A 22,121-nucleotide genomic window follows, 5' to 3' on the forward strand; every position below is an offset into this window, starting at 1 on the left:
TACATCGTGATTCGTGACACTACACAAGTTTCAGGGTGGCAAACCAACGACGTGTGATTCAGCTTCACTTGCATTTTCAATCAAGCATATTATACAGCAAAAATGGCTTCACCATTTCACTACTGTCATGGGAGGGCGATTGTAAGACTGCGAGATGGCTGCACCCATTGCGGCCACTGGATCCCCTCTCGTTTGCGCAGGTCGGCCTGAGCGCGGCCGGCACGCTTGCCCCGCGCAAACAAAGTGAAACTGAGTATACTTCGCCAAACCAACTATCTCCATCCTGTGATAGACCATTTCCTCTCACTCCCACAAGTTATCACTCGGTGAAAGCTCTAACCATCAGTTGATTGACGCTTGATTTTATTTGTGGGTTTTATCCGAGGATCATCTTCCTCACCGGGCAACGTATTGTTATATCCTACTTACTGAGCCAATCATGAATTGGAGTGATAACATCGACGAGGCCCAATCGGATTACTCTGATTCCACGGATGATGAAGAGGGAAACGACCAGGAGAATGGGGAGCCAGATGCGTCAGTTGGAGGTGCGGATGCAGATATGACACATACTCATATTCCCTCATCCACCGACGAGAAGCGAAGGGTGCAACATGCCATATTCAAGGCGTTCGCCGCTCAGAAGGGGGGGGAAGTCACCGAAGAAGATAGACAGGAGGCACTTCGAAAGACTGATGACACTCAATTATCGGTCAAAGCCCTGCTTGCCAAGGATGACTCTGGCACAAAAATTCACAGTCCACGCGACTACCAGACAGAGCTCTTCCAAAAAGCCAAAGAAGAAAACATCATAGCTGTGCTGGACACAGGCTCAGGGAAAACCCACATAGCTACAATGCTTTTGCGCCATACCCTTGATCAGGAATTAGAACGTAGGGCGGCCGGCCTACCTCCCAAGACAGCCTTCTTCCTGGTAGATTCTGTCAATCTCGTGTTCCAGCAGGCAAATGTCCTCAAATGCGGGCTAGACCAGAACGTCGAGGGTATATGTGGTGCTATGGGCGCAATGCTCTGGCAAAAGTCGACATGGGACAAGCTGTTCGCCGGAAACATGGTCATCGTATGCACGGCGCAAGTGCTCTTAGATTGCATGATGCACTCTTTTGTGAAAATGAGCCAAACGAGTCTCCTGATCTTCGACGAGGCGCATCACGCGAAGAACAACCACCCATATGCAAGGATTATGAAAGACTATTACGTTTGCGAGCCAGTACTTTCAAAACGGCCGAGAATATTCGGGATGACAGCATCCCCCGTAGATGCCAATACTGACATTAAGGAAGCAATCCAGAGTTTAGAGACACTGCTCTATTGCAAGATTGCAACCGCATCCGACCTGACCCTTCTGCAAAACAACATCACCAAACCCGTTGAGCATGTGGGTCAATATTCTCAACTGGAAAATTATGTGGAAACACCATTCTTCCAGGAGTTGAAAGCTCGTTATGGGGACCTCAAGCCATTTGGGAAACTGTTTAATGATTCAAAACTCTACGGCTCTGAGCTGGGTCGATGGGCCTCCGATATCTATTGGTCATTCGCATTTTCTGAAGAAGAGGCCAAGAAGACAGAGATTCGACAAGAGCGTACCTTCAACAAGAAGAATAAGACCACCATCGCGGAACTGGATAAAGAGATCAGTCAACTCAGAGAAGCGGCTGAATTCGTAGCTAAACATGATTTCGGTTCACCTTCGCTATCTGTACCAGACCTCAGCTCGAAGGTCCTTTTGTTACACCAAGATTGGCTCGAGCTTTACTATGAGAGAACTGGTGATGCTCGGTGTATCGTCTTCGTCGAGAGGCGCTATACCGCACGACTCCTCAATCTTATATTCCAGCAAATCAGCGGACCAAACCTGCACTGCGATATTCTCATTGGAAACAATTCAAGTATTGGGGACCAACGAACTTCGCTGAGGACCCAGTTTCTCACTCTAGCTAAATTTCGACGTGGAGATACAAATTGCCTCTTCGCTACGAAAGTTGCGGAAGAGGGCCTCGATATTCCTCAATGCAACCTCGTAGTGCGGTTCGACTTATACCGAACGATGATTTCTTATGTCCAATCTCGGGGCCGCGCGCGACACAGAAACTCAAAGTACCTACATATGGTAGAGGCTGGGAATCCGAATCATGTCGCATTGGTTCGCCGTGCCAAGCAAGCAGAACGTATCATGCGAGACTTCTGCAATAGTCTGCCCAAGGATCGTATCATTGACGAGGTTGATGATGATATGGATCAGCTCTTTATTGCTGACGAAAAATTCCCTACCCATATCATTCCATCCTCAGGCGCCAAATTAACTTTCAGATCTAGTTTATCTATCCTTGCCCATTTCGTAGCAAGCCTGCCCACTAACCAGAGCGAAGAGATCTGTCTACAGCCGAATTACGTGGTTGATCGCCAGCCGGATGGATATTTATGTGAGGTTATCCTTCCAGAATGCTCTCCCTGCATATCGATGCGGGGTGTACTCCAGCGAAAGAAAGCTGTTGCGAGGTGCTCAGCAGCTTATGAGATGTGTCTTGAATTGCTTCGGAAGGGTTATCTCAACGATAACCTGTTACCGACATACACAAAGCAAGTGTCAGCAAAGAACACAATAACAGCAGTCGATTCCAAGAAGAAGGACATGTACAAAATGCGAGTCAAACCTGAGTTCTGGGACCTTGGCTACGGGTCGGTTCCAGAGCTCTTGTACATGACAGTAATCGATGTCAGCGCGGGACTGGAACGGCCACACCAACCTCTCGGACTACTCACCAGACAAACACTGCCTCAGTTTCCCGCATTTCCGATCTATCTTACCAATGGCAAGGCTATTCAAGTGCTCTCTACACCATTGCGAACACCTTTGGCCACCAATGCAGAAACGACACAACTCTTCAACACAGTTACGTTACAGATTTATTTCCACATATTCGCGAAGAAGTTCGAGAATGATATCTCCAAAATGTCCTACTGGCTTGTTCCTCTTCATACTAATGCGTCTGCATCTGCATCCTCATCTAATCCGAGAGATCTCATTGACTGGGAACAAATCACTGAGATCAATCAAAATGAACGATACCTCTGGACATCTGATATGGCTCATGATTTCCTGAAAGACCGGTATTTCGTCGATCCGCATGATGGTGGACGACGTTTCTACTCAGTGGCCGTGCGCCCAGGTGCAAAAGCACTTGATCCTGTACCTGACTTTGCGCCGTCCCACAAGTGGACAGATAGCATTCTTGACTATTCGGTCAGTCTTTGGAGGAAGAATCGGGCAGCACACATGTCGCAAATGGATCTGTCACAGCCGGTAGTAGAAGTGGAGAAAATCCCTTTCCGTCGAAACCTTCTTGCAACCGTAGAAGACGATGAAGCAGATGTGAAGACGAAAGCAACTGCTTACGTTTGCCCGCAGCCAATGTTGATATCCACAGTGAGTGATTGTTCGACTATGGTCTAATTCTATCGAACTGACAGAGCATAGTTATCAACCAAATTCGTGGCTATGTGCTACATCTTCCCCGCGATCATTCATCGCTTTGAAGCTTATCTAACCGCACTTGATGCCTGCCACCTGCTAGGTCTTCGTGTTAGCCCGGCCCTTGCTCTAGAAGCCGTGACGAAGGATTCTGACATCACCGATGAAGAAGGTGACGACACGCCTAACTTTAAGAGTGGCATGGGGCCTAACTACGAAAGACTTGAGTTTATGGGGGATTGTTTCCTGAAGATGGTGACGACAATATCAACATTCGTCTTGGAGCCATTTGAGAATGAAGGAGACCTTCACGAACGCCGCAAACGTATGCTTACCAACAGTAACCTTCTAAGGACAGCTTTATATTACAAGCTGTATGAATATGTTCGCACAATGGCATTTTCACGGTAAGCAGGATTTTTCGTTTCCAAGAATTACAACTAATGAAGTAGGCGAACTTGGTATCCGGAAGGGCTCAAGTTGATCTGGGGCAAAGGCGCCAATCGAAATGGACCGCAAGAGATCAAGCACGCTTTAGGTGACAAATCAATCGCCGATGTTTGTGAGGCGCTCATTGGTGCTGCCTTCATAGAAGATAATAGGAATGGCCATTGGGATTATTCAAAGTGGAATCAGGCCGTGCGAGCTGTCAAGCTGCTCGTCGATAGCGAGGATCATCAGATGGCGACTTTCTCCGACTACTACTCGGCATACGTAAAGCCAAAGTATCAGACAGCCGAAGCAACAGCATCCCAGATTGACCTTGCTGCAAAGGTTGAGAAGACAAACCCATATCATTTCATTCATCCTCGGCTCCTTCGATCTGCATTCATTCACCCTTCCCAAGCATATATTTGGGAGAAGATCCCGAATTACCAGCGCCTTGAATTCCTTGGGGACTCTCTCCTCGATCAGGTATTCATCATGGATATCTTTTACCGGTTCCCAGACAGAGGTCCACAGTGGCTTACCGAACACAAAATGCCTATGGTATCGAACATGTTTCTCGGTGCAGTCTGTGTTCAATTGGGGTGGTATAAGTATATTCGCCACAATCATTCTGGCCTTACATACCAGATCCAAGAGTATGTCGAGGAGCTGCATCGCGTGGAACAGGAGGCCCGTGGCAAAGATGATTACTGGTCTTATTGGACCGTCGTCTCCAATCCACCCAAGTGTCTCGCCGACATCGTCGAAGCGTACGTTGGTGCAATGTTCGTCGATTCAGCCTTCGACTTCTCCGTCGTGCAGAATTTCTACGACCTCCACCTCAAAAAGTACTTCACCAACATGTCACTTTACGACGACTTCGCAGGTAACCAGCCGTTCAACCGGCTTGTCAGACTGTTCCAAGAGAACTTCGGCTGCAGCGAGATGCTGGTCGGAAGTCGTGACATAGAGAGTGGCACGCCTGGCAGCACGAGAAGGGTCATTTGTATGGTTCTCATTCACTACAATGTCTATTTCGATTCGCAGGGTGACAGCACGCGATATGCGAAACCTAGGGCATGCAAGAAAGCATTAGAGGCACTGGAGGGACTACCGCCTTTCGAGTTCCGCCAGAAATATGGGTGTGACTGTAATGTCAATCGGGAAAATGACATCACGAATGGAATGGGAGACTTGGAGATAAACAAGGCCGACAAGAATGGTGAATAAGCATATGAGATGAATGTTCAAGTGCAGACGTCGAGTTCGCCATCAGGGGTCGGATGGACATTACCTCGACGAACTTTGCAGTCAAGCGGGCCAAGGGACTATACCATGCTGGAACTTCGAGCACATTATGACAATGTGTCTCGGACAAGAGATTGGGATGGATTTTACGTAGACATGATAATGACATGACATCAAATGTCCTTCAAACAACTTGTGACATGACATTCACCCCACTGCCACTAAATGCGCCTAACAAATAAATCTATCCTCACCATAACCAAAAGTTCTGAATGCCATTACTCTCGCATGCAAAAAAAGAATCCAAAAAGCATCCACAAACTGTACTCGAACCCCCTTCCCCTAAGCACCGCCCTTCAAGTCCAAGCAAAAAGGACAGGGGCCAAATTAATGACCGGGCAACGCACTCACCCCACAGGGGGTAATTTGAAGTTGGCATATAATGTTGCTTATTGGTATTTGCTACTTTCCTTGAGATGTGGTATGAATATTTGATTATTTGTACTTGATGAAAGAGTAATGTGAATATGGGAGATGGGGGGGGGGGGGGATGCAAGGGTTGCTGATGTTGGGGTTGGGAGAGAGTGGAAGGGCGGAGGAAAGGCGGCGGACGTAATTAGTCAAAATTCTTCACTTGTGTTTTGTTTCAACGTGTAGGTATTGGGAGAGAATTGAGTGATTAGTACTGATTGGTAACTGATAGCATAGTAAGGGTATAATAATTTTTGGAGTGGTGTGGAAGAATCGATGATAGCTGTGGCGCGCCAACATGAACGACAAACGCCTGTCAAGCATTTTGGTCAACAACGAAGATGCCACGTCTAGTAGTCATCCTCAATAGCTGCGCGCTTCGCCTTCCCTCTACCTCGCAGAAAGATACCTGAGAGAATCGCTGTGAACCCGCAGATTCCTGCAAGGACAGCGTTCATGTTTCCGTACCCAATCTTTTCCTTTAGTGCGCCAGCCATGAGCGGGCCCACGGTTAAGCCTAGACACCACATCATGCTGCTGATACCATAAAGTTGTGCGTATGGTGCTCGCCCGCCAAAAAGCTCCGTATTCGCCTTGTAGTACTTGTCAATGATGTTGCCGGACTCGACCATTGAGACGGGGCCGATCATGGCGAGTCCAATGCCGTTGAGTGCGAGCAAGCTCGCATACATGGCAATTTGGCGGCCGAGATCGATCTCCGTTACGACTTCGGTGAGTCGGAGGAGGGCAAGCGCGGGGATGAGAAAGGTGAAACCGATCACTGCGATGATCCTAGTGCCCCAGCGATCCACACACCACCCGAAGACGGGTCCGAGGAAAAAGTCCGACCCACCTAGTGGCAGGAAGAGTAGGCCAACCTTGAGGCTGTCGAATCCGTAGAAGGAAGAAGCGACGAGTGGGACGGTTGCGTCGTATGCGCCTAGCAATAACGCCTGGATGAGACCAATGAAGAAGGCGGTGACTAGGGCTGGATAATGGAGGAGCAACAGGATGGGAAATTCCTTCGTGATCCGAGACGCTGGTTCTGGAAGGCGGTATTTACTATTGCAATCAGGGGTAGATGAGCTTGCTAGGAGAGGCGTGTTCTCGTCGGCGATAACGTCTGATGAACCAGTGTATGAATCACAGGGAGTGATATATTTTTCTGCCTGCTTCTTCTCGATCATGAAGATCCGCATGAAGAAATCGATGGCGATGAAAGCGATCCCGAGACCAAAAACACCAAAATATCCAGATTTCGCATAGAGGATGCCACCGACCAATGGCGCAAAAAGTCCCGCCACCGAACAGAAGCTGAAGACTGTTCCAAGCGCCTTTCCAAGATTCTCCTGTCCGACTGTCTCAATGAGTAGTGCCAAACCGATCGTCCAAACGAATCCACCTGATGCACCTTGAAGAGCTCGTGCAAGGGCCAGTACCGGAATGGAACTCCCCAAGGCAAGAAGAACAGTGGATGCCAGCAGCAAGATCAGACCGATCAGGAAAGGGAATTGCCGAGAGGAAGCAAATCGATCTGCCATAACACCAGCAAGAGGTGATGCTACACATGATGCTGCCGCATAGATCGCTAACAGATTAGATATCGTTGTTTGAATCTCAGACTCGGGGAGTTTGACACGGTCCTGGAGCATGAACGGGAGTACCGGTACGATGAGACCATAAAGGAACATGTCTGTAAATGCTCCGATGCCCACTGTCAGGCAGATGAACAGAGTATTTGATCGCCATTTCAGACCAATTGGAGCATTCGAATGACAGGAATCCGTGCTGTGTAGTAAGCTGCCGTTAGATGCAACGTCCGAAGACGATTGTTGATCCGTCATATTTTTGCGAGTGCCCGAGTTTCTCTCTTTCGTGTTGGAGGGTACGCAATCACAAGGTCAAGGGCAATGAGTTGAACTTTTAGACCATGTTGAGAATTGGAACTGGCCAGGTTGTGGCAGCGTAGGTCGTTAAGTATTGTATCAAAATGTTGCAAAAAGGTCCTAGGTTGCTGGAACGCTGAATAATAAGTTGGGTCTACCCCGTACCTTAGTTCACTAAGAATGAACAGAGCAGGTGCGATGCACTGGGCTTGTGCTTTGAACAATTTTTGATGACATGTGCACCAATGATAGCTTTTGGTCTTCCCGTAGCATTCTCAACATTTCACTCCTGAGACATTAATCATGGAGGTGGTACCATGGCATTGTGTATTATCGAAACGTTGTGATGGGTGCACAAATCACGTGTGACAGTATACCGCTAGTACGCATTAGGTGAGTCCAGGCTGTCGGAACTAAGCTTCACCTACTTCCGACTCCAAAAGTCCATTCAACGAACGCGACGACGTAGCAGCTGCACTTGACAACCCCACACTCGCCGCCCACCATGGACAAGATGGAGGGAGTGGTCTCAGGACCAGTCGATCCATCCAGATACCCAGTTCCAATTGAGACGTACTGTTCATCATTCTTTTGTCTCTCTGCGCAACCAGCTAACTTCTTGCTATAGTATATATGTACGTTCGTGAAAGAGCTAACCCAGCTGGCGCTCACATTGCACCCCGTGGCGTCTAGCTGAAGCAGGACTAATGATTTCAGGTCAACAATCTCGAGGAGCGCGTGAAGGTCGAGACGTTGAAAGAGGCTTTGAGGGCCATCTTTTCCCATTATGGTACAATCGTCGACATCATTGCGAAGACAAGCGTGAAGCGCAAGGGCCAGGCATTCATTGTCTTTGACAGCCAGAAGTCTGCGCTCGAGGCAGTTGAGGAGATGACCGGATTCGAGCTGTACGGAAAGAGCATGAAGGTGCAGATGGCGAAGACGCATAGCGATGCGACGATCGAGCGCAAAGCCAGTGATCAGCTCGATCAGCACAAGCGGGAGCGTCTCACTCTGAAGGGTACATTTCTCCGTGAGCTGCAATCCTCGTTCCTGACTGACAATGACTCCGCAGAACGAAAACTCGCCGAAGAAGCCAGCAAAGCGAAGAAACTCCCCCATCCCGCCGACAAGCCTCGCATCCCCAAGACAGGCGCCGCCGCTATCCCCGACGAATACGTCCGCCCCAACAAGGTTCTGTTCTTGCAAAACATCCCCAAGGATGTCGACGCGGACGACCTTACTGCTATCTTCGAGGCATTCCCGGGCTTTAAGGAAGTCCGTTTTGTTGCGATCCGCGCTGTCGGTTTTGCAGAGTTTGAGAATGAACAATTTGCCATCACGGCTAAGGAGGCTATGGCCAACAAGCCTGTTGGCGCGGAGGGCAAGATCATGAAGGTCACTTATCAACGCCAGTAGGCGCATAGTAATGCAGACCACAGCGTATGAGGTCGCTGCGGCATAGAAAGGCCTATGCAGGGGCCCAGGGATGAAACCTTGATTTGACTGCATCATCACGTACCAGGAAGAAAGACCAAAGGTCTCAGCTAGGATTTAAGAGTCTACAGTATAATCCTCATTTTGGTAGTAGCAATACCAACCCCACTTTGATATCAATGTCGCAGTTGACGATGACCGTGCCTGTGCTAGCCTTTTTAGGCATACGATGAAGACTTTGAGCAAGTGTGCGTCATTGCAGAAACTTATGAGGAAGCTCTGCGCAGGTAACAGGCGAAATAGTAAGATGATGAAGTCTTCAGCAATGTCAAGGTGGAAGGCATTTATGCTTGAAGATATTGAGTGACGACTTGGCCGTCGGATTGGAAATTCAAATAGCGTAGGTATGATACAGTCTCTCTCCGTCTGTCTTAGATCAACATCGTTCCTTTCCCTTAAAAGATTACGTCCTCGTTGTCCTTATCTCCTAGCAAGTCTTGTGATTCGGCGGCCTCCTCAGCTAGGTTATGCTTCTCCTCCTCTGGTTTGTTCTCTTTTGCTGAACTTCTCTCTAACTCATCCGCGGCAGCATCTCTTTGTTTCTTTCCGGAGACCTTCTTCAAGCGGTAGAACTCTTCACGGTCGAGTTCGTCGAGTTCTGAGTTAATATATTTGATGGTGTTCTCGGTTCGGGGTATGATGACATGCTCGCTGAATCAATTAGCATTAGACGTACTCAAATAAATGCACTCGGTGGAGTCGTACATGGCATTGACTCGACGATTGACGACCTTGATGACCTCGTCAAGAATGACGAAGGCAGTTTGGAGACTGGCCAATTCCACCAGTGTCTCTACTGCTCTCGCATATGTTTCCCGCGACCTCTGCACTTGTTGACCTCCCTTTCCGAGACCGGTCAAGCCGAAATCATTATTGCTTTCGACGGTGAAGCTCTCGAATTGTGGTAGGAAGACACCTGATACGTTCTCTTGCTTGGTGCGTACGCGGAATCGTGCCTGCTTTGCGGATTCCTGGACTTGGTATCCGATGTCACCGCCTACGGCATAAGTGACCTCAGCAAGGGAAAATGCAGCGATCTGCATGACCCTGCCCATCTTTCGCTTCGCCTCATCGATGCGGCGAGTTATTTCTAAACGTTGTTTCAGCTCAACAGGCACAGGTGGAGGACAGGTAGACAATAGGGCGCACCTCGGAAACGTCTGGACAGGAAGGCGAAAGGTTAGCGAAAGCTTCAAGGAGGAGATATGGATGGGAAGCATACTTTGTGAGGGCCTCACTCTTTCGCTTCAGCAAGTCATGGCCGATCTGAGCACCCTTGAGCTTGCTCTTCATCAAACCCAGCGATTGCCGCGTGGGGAAGACGGCTTCCCTCGCCTGATGGTGGTGTTAGTGGTCGGGTCGGACATCTGCCGCATAGCGAGGACAGCTTCGAAACGTACCCCGCTGCCAGACATTGCAAGACGCGCAAGACTGGGCCGATGGTGGGATCACTGAAAGAGTTCGAGAAAGCAACGGTGGAACAAAGTGGAAGATGAAGCAGGGGCGTGGATGGTTGGGGCTGGTGCCGTCAGCCAGTAGGAGAGAAGAGTGTTTCTATTGATAGTGAATGTGTCTCTCTGGGCTGGGGCTGGGCTTGGTTGGCTAGTTAGTTGATTATGGCCGAGATATGGTAGGTAGGTAGGTAGGTAGGTAGGTAGGAAGGTAGCTTTAGGCGGGTTTCCACGCGACTGAGCTCATCCACAGGTAGTCGGGTCAGGTTACCTACAGGACACAGATACGAGGGGTTGAGAGGTGGTGGTAAGTGATGGTATTACCCGTAACAACTGCACGCATGCATGGCCGTACGTCGTCGTTTCTTCTGCCGTCGTCAGAGCTTCGAAGCGGGAGTTACTTGGTAATACGACCATTCCTGATTGGGCTTAGAGACAATATGTTGTGCACGGGCCACTTTTCTTACCCGCTGCCTTCGTGTCTCTTTCGGTGGCGCCAGTCGTGCCAGTGTTTGCTGTGGGTCCACACTAATGATTTGAGCTCCCCTCATTGGCCAGTCGCACCGTGACCGCCAGTCCCGGATAACCAAGTCGTACAGTTTCGCTCCCATCTCTTTTTACCTCGACTTCTTCTCCCAGCCGTCCGCCTTTCGATCCTCATCCTCCATCGATCACCACTTGGATTCTCGTGCCCACCGCGGGCACCCGCGCAACAATGCCTGGGGAGCTCATTCGCACCGTTACGGCGAGCCTCGCGCGACCCAGTAAACGGAATGCCGAGAAAATGGACCGTCCAACTGACCTCTTCCTCATTACAGACCAGGATGTCGTCTACGAGCAGGATATCCAGCGGAATCCTGGGAGCGTCAAGCCATGGCTCGAGTACTACAGCTTCAAAAAGTCGCGAGGAACCGTCCTCGAGCAGGCATTCGTACTTGAACGCGCCTGCAATACCCTCCCGCGCTCGTACAAGCTCTGGAAGCTGTACCTCGAGCTTCGTACGAAGCATCTTGAGAAGAAGAATCCGGCAAAGTACGCGCCGCATTACATCAAGGTCAACGCTTTGTTCGAACGGTCCTTGATCTTGCTCAACAAGATGCCCGCGCTTTGGGAAAAATATCTCGCGTTTCTCATGCAACAGCCCCTCGTTACAACCACACGACGGACGTTCGATCGCGCGCTTCGCGCTCTTCCTCTCACTCAACACTACAGAATCTGGGCCCTCTATCGACCGTTCGCGAGTTCCGCGTCGGGGGAAACGGCGGTTAAGATCTGGCGCAGATATATGCAAATTCACCCCGAAAACGCGGAAGAATTCATCGAGCTACTCAAAGACATGCGCAAATACACAGAAGCCGTCAAGAAGTATCTGGAAATCATCAACAATCCCCGGTTCAAGAGCAAGGAAGCGAAGGGACCCTTCAATTTCTTCACCGAATTGGTCGATCTAATGATCGATCACGCCAAGGAGATCGAAACCGGTGACGATAGCGGTATAGATGTCGAGAAAATCATCCGAAGCGGCATCACCAGGTTCCCTGATCAACGAGGAGTCTTGTGGGTCGGTCTCGCTCGTTACTGGATGCACAAGGGCGAGTACGAGAAGGCCAGAGACGTCTTTGAAGAGGGCATCACAACTGTGATGACCGTCCGAGATTTCTCCGTCGTCTTCGACACATACGTCGAAGCCGAAGAAACTTTGATCAGCATCAAACTGCAGGACGCTGCCGTCCGTTCTGACAAAGGAAAGATCGATGATGCTGCTGATGCTGACTTGGACATTCGTATGTCGCGATTCGAATCCCTGATGCAGCGGAGGCCATTCCTCCTGAACGATGTTCTGTTGCGTCAGAATCCACACAACGTAATCGAATGGGAGAAGCGTGTTGCTCTATGGGGAGACAATAAGAAAGAAGTCGTTCAGACATATACCGATGCCATCGCCTCCATCAACCCCAAAAAGGCAACTGGTAACTTCTATCAGTTGTGGACCAACTATGCTAAGTTCTACGAAAGCGCCGGCGACCTCAACAACGCTCGCGTCATCATGGAAAAAGCTGTCAAGGTCCCATTCAAATCGGTCTCGGAATTGGCGGAGATGTGGTGTGAATGGGCCGAGATGGAACTGCGCAATGAAAACTTCGACAAAGCAGTGGAAATTATGGCCAAATCTACACAGGCACCGAAACGATCCACCGTCGACTACTTCGACGACTCCCTAAGCCCTCAACAGCGTGTACATAAGAGTTGGAAATTGTGGAGTTTCTATGTCGACCTTGTGGAGAGTGTTAGTACGCTGGATGAGACGAAGAAGGTGTACGAGCGGATATTCGAACTTCGCATCGCCACACCACAGACTGTTGTGAATTATGCCAACTTGCTCGAGGAGAACCAGTACTACGAGGACTCATTCAAAGTATACGAGCGTGGTCTGGACCTTTTCAGCTATCCTGTCGCTTTCGAAATATGGAATCTTTACCTTACCAAGGCCGTCGACCGCAAGATTGGCATGGAACGGTTGAGGGATCTCTTTGAGCAAGCCGTGGAAGGTTGCCCACCCAAATTCGCCAAACATCTTTACCTCATGTACGGCGCACTCGAGGAGGATCGTGGTCTTGCTCGACACGCCATGCGAATCTACGAGCGTGCCACCCGCGCCGTAGCTGACGAAGACCGTTCAGAGATGTTCAACTTCTACATCACTAAGTCTGCCTCCAACTTTGGCCTCACGTCTACAAGACCCATTTACGAACGCGCTATCGCTGCACTTCCCGACAGCGAGGCCAAGGACATGTGCCTCAAGTTCGCGGAAATGGAGAGGCGATTGGGTGAAATTGATCGAGCAAGAGCTATCTATGGACACGCGAGTCAGTTCTGCGATCCGAGGACAAGCCCCGACTTCTGGAAGAAGTGGGAGCAATTTGAAGTTCAGCACGGCAATGAAGACACCTTCAAAGAAATGCTTCGGATCAAGCGAAGTGTTCAAGCTCAGTACAAGTATGGCCCCTCTCTAATCCAACTTTGTAGTAAGCTGCTAACCATGATTAGTACCGATGTCAACTTTATCGCCTCTCAAGCCATTTCGAGAGCACAACAAAATGGAGACGCTGACGCCCACGACGATGACGCGATGGCCGCGCTCGAGCGACAGGCAAGAGCACCTCAAGGTTTCGTCGCTGCCAGTACCGGTCCCCAAGGCGGAAACATCAAACCAGTTGAACAAGCCCCACCGGCCAATCCCGACGCCATTGACCTCGACGACGATCTATGATGATACGATGGGAATCAGGCGGAGGGTTTTCTGTGCATTCACCTGGCGTTTGTGGACCCCACCAACCCCATACTTCCTTTTCTTCCCTGTGTAAATGCGATTTTTTCCTCTCTAGTATCTTCACTTTGTATCTTTTTCATATGTTTTTTGAGATGGTCAGGATACCTGGACGACCATCCTTGCATATTCGGCGTTGACCTTTCGGATTTCTGGTGTGACCACTTGAGACCAGTGCGATCTCGTGGAATGAAAGCGGGCTTTTGTCAGAATGGAAAATGGCGATACAGCGAGGCCCGGACCCAGACGTGACGCGTGTGGTGGATGTCTCAATGCAAATCAGACTGCAACTACTTGCATGCACTATCGCTTCGGTGATGAGATGTTTCTTATTTCGCCGTGCGCGGGTCGGGTCGGCAGTGGCGGACAGGCTGTGTAGGAGGGAGGAGAAAAAAAAGGGCCGGCAATTCACAGATGGAGGAGCCAACGAGACCTGCACGATGCAGGGACGGGACGGTACATTTCCTTTCACTCAAAAGATGTCCTCTTTGGATACTCTATACCTTTCATCTGTTTCAATCTATCCCCGACACATAAAGTAAAATAAAAACAGCCCCTCGAAAAAATAGTCTGAGAAAAATATCATCCCCGTAAACACTAGAATTCTCCTTCTCGGCACTACCTTTCTGCACGGCTCATCCGGCTATGCACTGGAAATAAGCACCGAGGTCACAGATGTCAGATAGGAGATGATGGTCGTGCCTGAGGGCCTCATTGATTATGGCGCTCGGCAAGGAAGCTCGCATCAGAACCAGCCCGCGTGGGGTTGCTGGATACGACCTGATCGGCCATCGTACCTACTCACAACTATGTTTCTTTTTCTCGGTTTTGGTATTCTACCATAGACTACAGGCAAGCGGTGTGATGGCGACGATCTACCCCGGATTTCTATACGCGCGCGGTGGTTGTTGATAGATAACGGGGTTAGGGGTCCAATGGCGCACCTATTCTCCACCACGTTGTTTTGGAGAATCTCTGGTAGGGGATTTCTTGCTAGGAGTAGGTATTGATCAAGAAATGTTCAACTTTTCTAGATCCATGAGACATGAATGGATTTTATCAACCAAAAACGAGGCATTTACTACATCATCTTGAAGCGACTAACTCAGACATCAAAAGAAAAAGAAAAGAAGCTTATAAAATGGCTCAATTCCTTCTTTTGAACAACATCGCCGAAGATTGAAATCATAATTCACTCATGAACTAGATATTTACCTATACCATCTACAGTATACCAAATCGTGACGGCGGAGGAGACGATGATGCGAGAAGGGACGATTGATGGGGGGGCAAAATCGCAACAATCCACGCACGCACGCACTGCGCCCCTCCGCGCATTGTGGATCTCAAAGCGTGGTTTTTTCTCATTGCCCTTCGTCTTCTTGTCTAGTAGTTACTGCACACGTGTGACCATTTGCCTATTGTTTGATAACGTCGGAGATTTACTCAGACGAGGAAGGGTGGTGTGAGTGGGTATATGAGTGATTTTACATTTCTTGGTGATGGCGATGAATTGCCGATGATGATACGTGAGAGATTATGTGAAACGGAGCTGGCACTGCGAACTAGATACTGGGCAGCGGGTACTCATTAGATACGGGCGATTTTTTCGTTAATCTAGGACAGATAGACAAGATTTAGTCTCCGCGAGGAGGCTGTGCTGGAGAAGAGTGATGTGGTGTATCTGAGGTGTTTACAATGCAATACAGACATGCGAAACGCCGCAGCAGATATGACAGATAACGATTCCGGTGCGCGCGAGAAGTCTCGGGATCGGGAGCAATGGCAACGAAAAGACGGCACGAGAATGACAAGATATGCATCTATGGTTTTGGATAACGGATAATAGAGTTTTGTGTTTACGAGATCCTTTGCCCATCGTCCTGCCTATCAATCTCGACCCCGTTACACTTTGCAACTCCCGAGTCGGGAATCCGGCTAACCTAAGGGAGAGAGGCGCTCGAATGGCAGGGGCAGGGGCGGGGATTGGGGTAATATGCCCGATAGTGAGATTTGCATGTGGGATTGCACAATGACGATGTGGATGATGAGGGTATGAGGTATGATGGCACCGGGGGCGCGAAGCGAAGCCGAAGCGAAGCGATGACGATGATGGATACCTAATGCGATGCAATCCGAGTATGCAGGAGAAGATCAGATATACGAAGAGCATTGGTGTAGGATGTGATTAAATGTCTATCAATGCAAGGGAGTGTGAGGTGAGGTGAGGTAATGTGATTTAAAAGCGTAGATCAGTGATGTCCTATGTCCAGGGAAGGGAAACGGGAGTTTGCTGGAGCGAAAGATCAAGCTTCGGGTAGCGGTCTGGGACGGATTTCTTGACGGTGAGCTTGGGTTGTTGGCAGCAGATATTGTGCTTCGTGAGGGGGGCTGCGAGTTGAATTCTATTGAGTAACTTTGGTGGATGGGATGGTTGCCATCAAGCAGGAGGAGCTGGAGAATCCACGAGTATGAGGACAAGTGCTGTATGGAGGAAGGTGGCACGGTGGGAAGAGTCAAGAAACGGCCAAGATGTAAGCTAATGCGAGTTGCATAGGCAAAGAGAGCTGAGTAGCGGAACGGATGGGTTGGATGCATTTGGAGGTTGTGATGGTTGCGATGGTTGGTAGAATGGTTGGATGGATGCAAAGCAAGCAAGCATGTCGCCTCCCTCGGGTCCCAGTTACACGTAATAATACTGCAACAACGTCTTGGACAAACAACCATTATTCCTTCAGCTTCTGGCCTAATTGATGTTTACTTTTTTTGCTTTTATCTGTCATTATGTCTGCCTTTCTCGGCGGCATAATTGGACTGGTATCATTAGTAGATACCTCGTACAAGTACTGGATAATGTAGTTTACCCCTCGCTACTACTTGGACTAGTTGTCTTGGAAAGGGTTTGAGACCATTCTTTCAACATCGCATGTGACCACCAGGGGCGTCATTTTGAGGCTTAGAGGCGTCTTTTTAGTCGTTCAAGAACGGCTGCTTTCAGTAGGAGTAGTTTGAGATCTAGTGTAGATTGTGTAGCGTGTGGTACGAGTAGTGTAAGTGGGCTGGGGGGAAGAGCGGAGAGTGGAGTCAGTACAAGCTCGATAGTGGAGAATGGAGAATTAGAGGATAGAGAACAGAGGGAATCTCCCCTTTCCAACGGTCTATGGATCTAAAGAATGTGGGGTGAATAATACTCACCAGGACCAAGTCGAACAAGGACGGGAGACAGGACAGGGTTACGAGTACGAGCATCGTCATGATTGCATCCAACCTTTTTCTGGGGATTGAGTCTGGCCCGGCCTCTCCTTTCCCTTCCTCTACTCTTATTCTGCTCTTATTGCTGTGTGCTATGCTTTGAGTACCTATTATTCAACTTATCTCGTACTCGTAAGACATACTCTCCTCTTCTCCTCTCTATTGTCGTTCTTATCGGCTTGGTGCGGGCTAAGAAATGCGTCTTCCCCCTTCAGCCACTCGATCCATAGACCAATCGTTCCATCTCTCGGCATCTCCATCATTCCAATCATTCACATCCACTCGACATCATCGGAGTGCACATCAATCACATCCATCATTGAACAATAATCATCTAACCCAATAATCTCTGGCCTCTTTCTTCAACATGACAAGCCACTTGTTCCCGGAGATTTGAATGAGGCAGTGCTCTCTTCCCCCCCATGCCCAACAATAATCTCTCTTCTCCTCTATCTGCGTTCTCCGCTTTCATGACAAACCCCCGAGGGCTCTCCCCCTCCATCCCTGGCATCTCTAGTTACCAATTGACGTAATGTCCATATCTGCGTTCGTTCGGAGGGGTAAAAGAAAGAACCTCCACCTCCTAAAACACCCAGCAAGCAACTACAAACACAACCATAACCGCTACGAGGGTGCCATAATCACAGCCAGTACCCAGACGGCCCAGTTCCTGGTACATGCTTTGTATGCCCCCGGAGTAGCACCTGGCGTCAGTAGGCAGTGATCAGCAGTGATCTACTAATGGTTCATCAGCTTCTCTTGGGTTAGCACTTGTATCTTGGGGAAGGGATTGCTGCGCCCAAATCCTCGGTGCAATCTGACTGGTCGGTCGTATCCGCGACCATCGCGGCAAGATGGGATGGGTTGGTCGGTCGGTCTCTGGATGATGCATCATGTGCTGTGCATTATTGTTCCCCAATCCTTGAGCCAGTAATGTCTCAAGATTGTGTAGAACGCTCCAGCTTTCTAACTGGCAGTGACGCGTGAGGGGGCAAACCCAGCCCTACCCTACAGCATGGTAGAGGTGTGCTTCGTTCGCCCTTCTCGCCTACCCTTTCTGCTTGTACGGACGGTTCTTTGATGCCTTCCTACTCGTATATCTTGGACGCATTCCCCCCTCTCCTTCTCCTCTCAGTCATACCTACTCTTCCCTTTGAGTACTGCAACAATTTCTTCCCCTCCTATTCATCTCAAATTTCAAGATCTCATCTCATTAGATCAGCCACGATCTCATTCACAGTTACGTGACCTCTAAACATACCCACTCCCCTACCTCGTCGAGACAGAACGCAATACGTCTGCACCTTAGCGTCGGCCGATACATCCATTGCTGACCATGTCTAACAACGCGGCCACTGGTACGTTGTCGACAACTGAGCCTGAGGGCCTACAGAAGGGAGCTTCGATTCAAGAAGGAGAGAGTGCGGACTCTGGATCGACTCCCTTCATGCATCAGACCCCTACTTACAATATAACAGGCATCGATGCCACCCCCAACACCAACATCCACACGCAAAACCCCGACGAGAAGCTTGCTCATCTCTCCGGCAGCGATGACATGGCTCTATCGTCTTCCCCACCTTCAAAGGACCGCCGTGAGAGCAGGGAATGGGACGCTGCCAAAGTCCCACCCTCACAGTTCCAACGCCGCAAGGGAAGCATCTACGCAACTCCCAGCTCAAGAGATGGCCACGTAAAGGGTAGCGATCGGGATAAGGCATACCACGACAAGCTCAAGGAGAAGGTACGTTGGACTCAAAACTGCCTCTTGGCTAGTCACGAATGCATCGACCCTGAACTAACATTTTGTTCACGTAGGGCTGGTCCAAGTAAATGTCGTCGACCCACCTTTCATCGTCGCAGGCGAGCGATTGGGAAGATGAGTGAACTGCGTACGAACTGAGTACGAATGATGACCGCCGTTTCTTTTCTGTATCTGGGGGCTTGATGTTCTGTTTATCGGATTCCGCAGCAGCCACCGTCCTTGGGAGAAAAGGTGGATCGGCTCTGTAGGATGATGGAGTTTGATTTTACAACATGAAATACATGTCCTACATGCATGGATGCATGCGAATTGGTTTTCTGCCTATTTTCTTTATTCATATCCACTCAAACAATGGCATATGTTCATTACCATCTGTCTATGCATGCATGTATTGAGCTGAATCTCGTTATCCATCGCGATCCCATGCACTCCAAATTAATCTGAAGTGTCACAACCGACAATCGATCGATCGGTCCTTTTCGTGGTGTGATTGACATGCATGCTCGTTGCATCTAGCTGGTTATCGTACAACTTAGGAGTAACTACTCCGTACTAGACTGGAGTGACCAGATGGAATCGCGGGGTATTCGCCACTGGTGTCACACTATTCGTATAAGCTCCGGTCCGTGCGGCGCCCTTGGTTGACCTCATGTCTTTCGTTCGTATCTCTGTCGTACAGGTTTGATGGCTTATCGCGTCGTGTAACGTTTATCAAGACGCTTGAATCGAGACATTGCCTACGGCGTACGGAGTATTTCAGCTCATTATCGATCTCAGAACGTTCCCCGAGCATTGTAAACATTTGAGAACTGGACTCCGTCCGTTTGGTTCTAATGACAACGTGTGCAGTGTATGTACATGTACTCCGTAGATAGAGCATGTCGCGCTCAAGGATAAGGGAGACTCTCACTCAGACTAACAAGATAGGGAGTAGTGGCATTACTACAGCAATCATGTTTCTATAGTATGATCTGGTTGTATGATATTGGAAACAGCCATGCTTCTCTTTGAGTGATAACGTCAGTGGAGAAAAGACGTTGGCTTGAATTTATATTATCATAGAGACGTTTTGTTGCTCGTGACTGGTGTGTTGTCTTTTAGAAGGTAGGCATGCCGTTCAAAGAGCTTGTGTGAGCTTCGGAGTGGCCATGATTGTGTATGTATGTGTGAGTAATGGAACGTGAAAATTGATATATGCTGATTGGAATGGGAAGATTAGGGGTTTGAAACTTAAGAGGAGTAGTTTGGGTTTGGATGTTGAGTTTGATTAGAACCTGGCTCAGGTTCAGTTCGTTCCCATGTTTCAATACACTTCTCCAACACTACAAAAGAACCTGGGTTACAATCGACACCAGGAACGAGCTCTTCCCCAGGCCTGTAGTCCGATGTCGAATCAATCAATGTGAGCAGTCCCAGTTTTATCATGCTTGCGAAAGCAGAACCAAAACCCCACAGAGCAAACGGCTAACGCGCCAGCAATAGAAGCATAAACCACTACTAGCCATGGGTCTCTTGCTGCGGGACTGATCGCAATGCCCATAACTGACCCAAAACATGCACTGAGCTGCACCATAGCCTGTACGACGCTCCTCATATCCTTTGGCGCATTGCTATACGAATACTCACTCACCGTCACCAGCCCGAAGATCTCCGCGATCGCCAGTGCAACATACACGGGAAGCTGCGTCCACACATTAACGTCATTCGGTACTCTTCCTCCATCCGCCGCCTCGCAGGCAAGGGGCGCCTCGTAGCACGGCCCCGTGCTGTAAATGATTTTCTGGAGCCCCGACGCGTACGCCATTGCGGCACCGCAGATCACGAAGGCGGCGGTGATGCGCTTCATGGGTCCAAAGGCGATGCGGCGGCGGGCGAGGAGGTCGTAGAGGGCTTGGATGACAGGGCCGAAGACGACGCATGCGACGCCTGCCATTGCTTGGATCATGTCGTTGGGTACGCCGTGGAGGTTCATCTGCCCGGCTTGGGAGATGAGGTTGTTGTGCATTTGCATTATGGCGAGGTAGAAGAAGGCGAATGTGAAGCTGTTTGGTTTAGTATTCACGGCACATTTTAGGGAGAGGGGAGGCGAATACGTACATGACGCGGCAAGCAAGTAGTCCTTTCTTGAGCTCGTCTACGAAGTTGTCGTCCCATGAGACTTGGACTCCACGGACTTGCTGCTGGTATTCTGGCTTCGTGTGGTCTAACTTGAATCCGCTCAGTGCTGCCAGCTTTAGAACGCGTGAAGCTTGGGGCAAGCAATTCCTCCCTGGGGTTACTTTTACTATAGGACTCCTCCGTTGATAAATGGTACTTCGGCATTGGAGAGTCGAACTTACCTAGTTTGGATCCAAAGAGAATGAGCAGCGCCGTTGCAATGAGCAAGGATCCAGTAGCCATTAGGTACGAGGTCCAGAATCCGACATAGCGCTCTAAGAATGTGGCAGGAATCGAAGAGAGTGAAGCAATATTCGTGAGCCTTTGATTGTTAGATCACACATACTCCAACTCCATACATCGGTCTGTATAACTTTACTCACCAATAGAACGCATTATACAGAAGCTGCAAAGTACGCGCACCGTCCACGATGGCCAAATTTCTGTTCTTCTGCCTAGCAACGTGAGGTTTCTTTTTCGGTAATTGATCGCCTGGGGTTAGCTATCAGTAAAGATTATGAATCATCATCTTATGATATAAGTCACACCTATAAAAGGCGAAACTGTTGCCTTGGTAGCTCCGACGCCCGATGCAATCAGGAACATTGCTACAATTAGACCTGGCAGGCCTGCTCCTCTATCGAGGGCGACAGGTAACGAAGTTGTGAGCATAACGAGATTGCCACATAACGACAGGCTAAGTACACAAGGTTAGTTATGCGCGAACTGACATATATGCAGTTCTACATCAACCATACCACAAACCGAGAAGTAGCGTCCTATAACGTCCCAGCCAGGTGTCTGAAATCACACCGAACAAAAGCGGCGTCAGGAATTGGACAACGAAGAAGACATTGGATATGGTCGTTGCAATTGACTGTCCAAGACCAAGCGCTCCCGGTACACTCGGTACACCACGCTCATTTTGCATGTAATTCTCTATCTCGAATTCGAATCAGCCAAAACGGAACTCGAAAATCAAACCGCTGGAAACAATTCACTCACGCAAAGTGATGACTGTGGAGTAATATCCAAACCTTTCTGTAGCTCCAATTATGGCTGCTGTCCATGCTATGGCGGGTACATGGTCGATAACATGAGGGAGGTCTCGTTGCTCGGCTTCGGTGGCCTCACGAGGTTC

At 49.3% G+C, this 22,121-nt stretch overlaps 8 protein-coding genes across 8 annotated transcripts; 5 read left to right on the top strand and 3 right to left on the bottom strand.

Moving 5' to 3' along the window:
- Positions 1–562: 562 nt before the first annotated feature.
- BU24DRAFT_439860 (endoribonuclease dcr-1) lies at positions 563–5,155 on the top strand (the record flags this gene model as incomplete). Its single annotated transcript, XM_033530335.1, has 3 exons — positions 563–3,451; positions 3,503–3,903; positions 3,949–5,155. The coding sequence occupies 3 exons, from the start codon at positions 563–565 to the stop codon at positions 5,153–5,155; spliced, it is 4,497 nt and encodes a 1,498-aa protein (XP_033388285.1).
- A 695-nt stretch (positions 5,156–5,850) lies between these two features.
- BU24DRAFT_419552 (MFS general substrate transporter) lies at positions 5,851–7,817 on the bottom strand. Its single transcript, XM_033527246.1, has one exon. It carries the CDS (start codon positions 7,486–7,488, stop codon positions 5,995–5,997), a length of 1,494 nt encoding a protein of 497 aa, XP_033388286.1. The 5' UTR covers positions 7,489–7,817; the 3' UTR covers positions 5,851–5,994.
- A 184-nt stretch (positions 7,818–8,001) lies between these two features.
- BU24DRAFT_419554 (U2 small nuclear ribonucleo protein B) lies at positions 8,002–9,136 on the top strand. Its single transcript, XM_033527247.1, has 4 exons — positions 8,002–8,103; positions 8,159–8,165; positions 8,248–8,551; positions 8,606–9,136. The coding sequence occupies exons 1-4, from the start codon at positions 8,036–8,038 to the stop codon at positions 8,947–8,949; spliced, it is 723 nt and encodes a 240-aa protein (XP_033388287.1). The 5' UTR covers positions 8,002–8,035; the 3' UTR covers positions 8,950–9,136.
- Positions 9,137–9,166: 30 nt separating this feature from the next.
- BU24DRAFT_387124 (vacuolar ATP synthase subunit D) lies at positions 9,167–10,833 on the bottom strand. Its single transcript, XM_033524954.1, has 5 exons — positions 10,428–10,833; positions 10,250–10,362; positions 10,177–10,187; positions 9,733–10,117; positions 9,167–9,678 (listed from the first exon to the last, which is right to left on the bottom strand). Exons 1-5 carry the CDS (start codon positions 10,440–10,442, stop codon positions 9,423–9,425), a joined length of 780 nt encoding a protein of 259 aa, XP_033388288.1. The 5' UTR covers positions 10,443–10,833; the 3' UTR covers positions 9,167–9,422.
- A 360-nt stretch (positions 10,834–11,193) lies between these two features.
- On the top strand, positions 11,194–13,749 carry BU24DRAFT_342813 (pre-mRNA-splicing factor syf1; the record flags this gene model as incomplete). The annotated part of the gene is made up of 2 exons (XM_033523332.1): positions 11,194–13,475; positions 13,527–13,749. The coding sequence occupies 2 exons, from the start codon at positions 11,194–11,196 to the stop codon at positions 13,747–13,749; spliced, it is 2,505 nt and encodes an 834-aa protein (XP_033388289.1).
- Positions 13,750–13,887: 138 nt separating this feature from the next.
- Positions 13,888–14,437, top strand: BU24DRAFT_130282 (uncharacterized protein). Its single transcript, XM_033521010.1, has one exon. It carries the CDS (start codon positions 14,025–14,027, stop codon positions 14,346–14,348), a length of 324 nt encoding a protein of 107 aa, XP_033388290.1. The 5' UTR covers positions 13,888–14,024; the 3' UTR covers positions 14,349–14,437.
- Positions 14,438–18,277: 3,840 nt separating this feature from the next.
- Positions 18,278–19,270, top strand: BU24DRAFT_419558 (uncharacterized protein). The gene is made up of 3 exons (XM_033527248.1): positions 18,278–18,416; positions 18,537–18,802; positions 18,877–19,270. The coding sequence occupies exons 1-3, from the start codon at positions 18,395–18,397 to the stop codon at positions 18,889–18,891; spliced, it is 303 nt and encodes a 100-aa protein (XP_033388291.1). The 5' UTR covers positions 18,278–18,394; the 3' UTR covers positions 18,892–19,270.
- Positions 19,271–19,959: 689 nt separating this feature from the next.
- Positions 19,960–21,976, bottom strand: BU24DRAFT_130424 (oligopeptide transporter). Its single transcript, XM_033521015.1, has 6 exons — positions 21,739–21,976; positions 21,529–21,677; positions 21,364–21,472; positions 21,163–21,302; positions 20,921–21,092; positions 19,960–20,865 (listed from the first exon to the last, which is right to left on the bottom strand). Exons 1-6 carry the CDS (start codon positions 21,909–21,911, stop codon positions 20,217–20,219), a joined length of 1,392 nt encoding a protein of 463 aa, XP_033388292.1. The 5' UTR covers positions 21,912–21,976; the 3' UTR covers positions 19,960–20,216.
- Positions 21,977–22,121: the final 145 nt, after the last annotated feature.

The sequence above is a fragment of the Aaosphaeria arxii genome (assembly GCF_010015735.1).
Source record: "Aaosphaeria arxii CBS 175.79 unplaced genomic scaffold BU24scaffold_2, whole genome shotgun sequence".
Lineage (NCBI taxonomy): Eukaryota > Fungi > Ascomycota > Dothideomycetes > Pleosporales > Aaosphaeria > Aaosphaeria arxii.

Coding starts and splice junctions, on each gene's coding strand:
- BU24DRAFT_419552 (XM_033527246.1), bottom strand. CDS start 7,488: ATGACGGATCAACAATCGTCTTCGGACGTTGCATCTAACGGCAGCTTA.
- BU24DRAFT_419554 (XM_033527247.1), top strand. CDS start 8,036: ATGGACAAGATGGAGGGAGTGGTCTCAGGACCAGTCGATCCATCCAGA. Junction 8,552..8,605: donor GGAGCGTCTCACTCTGAAGG/GTACATTTCTCC, acceptor ATGACTCCGCAG/AACGAAAACTCGCCGAAGAA.
- BU24DRAFT_387124 (XM_033524954.1), bottom strand. Junction 9,679..9,732: donor AATCGTCGAGTCAATGCCAT/GTACGACTCCAC, acceptor TAATTGATTCAG/CGAGCATGTCATCATACCCC.
- BU24DRAFT_130282 (XM_033521010.1), top strand. CDS start 14,025: ATGGCGATACAGCGAGGCCCGGACCCAGACGTGACGCGTGTGGTGGAT.
- BU24DRAFT_419558 (XM_033527248.1), top strand. CDS start 18,395: ATGTCTAACAACGCGGCCACTG. Junction 18,417..18,536: donor GTCTAACAACGCGGCCACTG/GTACGTTGTCGA, acceptor ACAATATAACAG/GCATCGATGCCACCCCCAAC.
- BU24DRAFT_130424 (XM_033521015.1), bottom strand. CDS start 21,911: ATGCAAAATGAGCGTGGTGTACCGAGTGTACCGGGAGCGCTTGGTCTT. Junction 21,473..21,528: donor AACAGTTTCGCCTTTTATAG/GTGTGACTTATA, acceptor AGCTAACCCCAG/GCGATCAATTACCGAAAAAG. Junction 20,866..20,920: donor CTACTTGCTTGCCGCGTCAT/GTACGTATTCGC, acceptor TAAACCAAACAG/CTTCACATTCGCCTTCTTCT.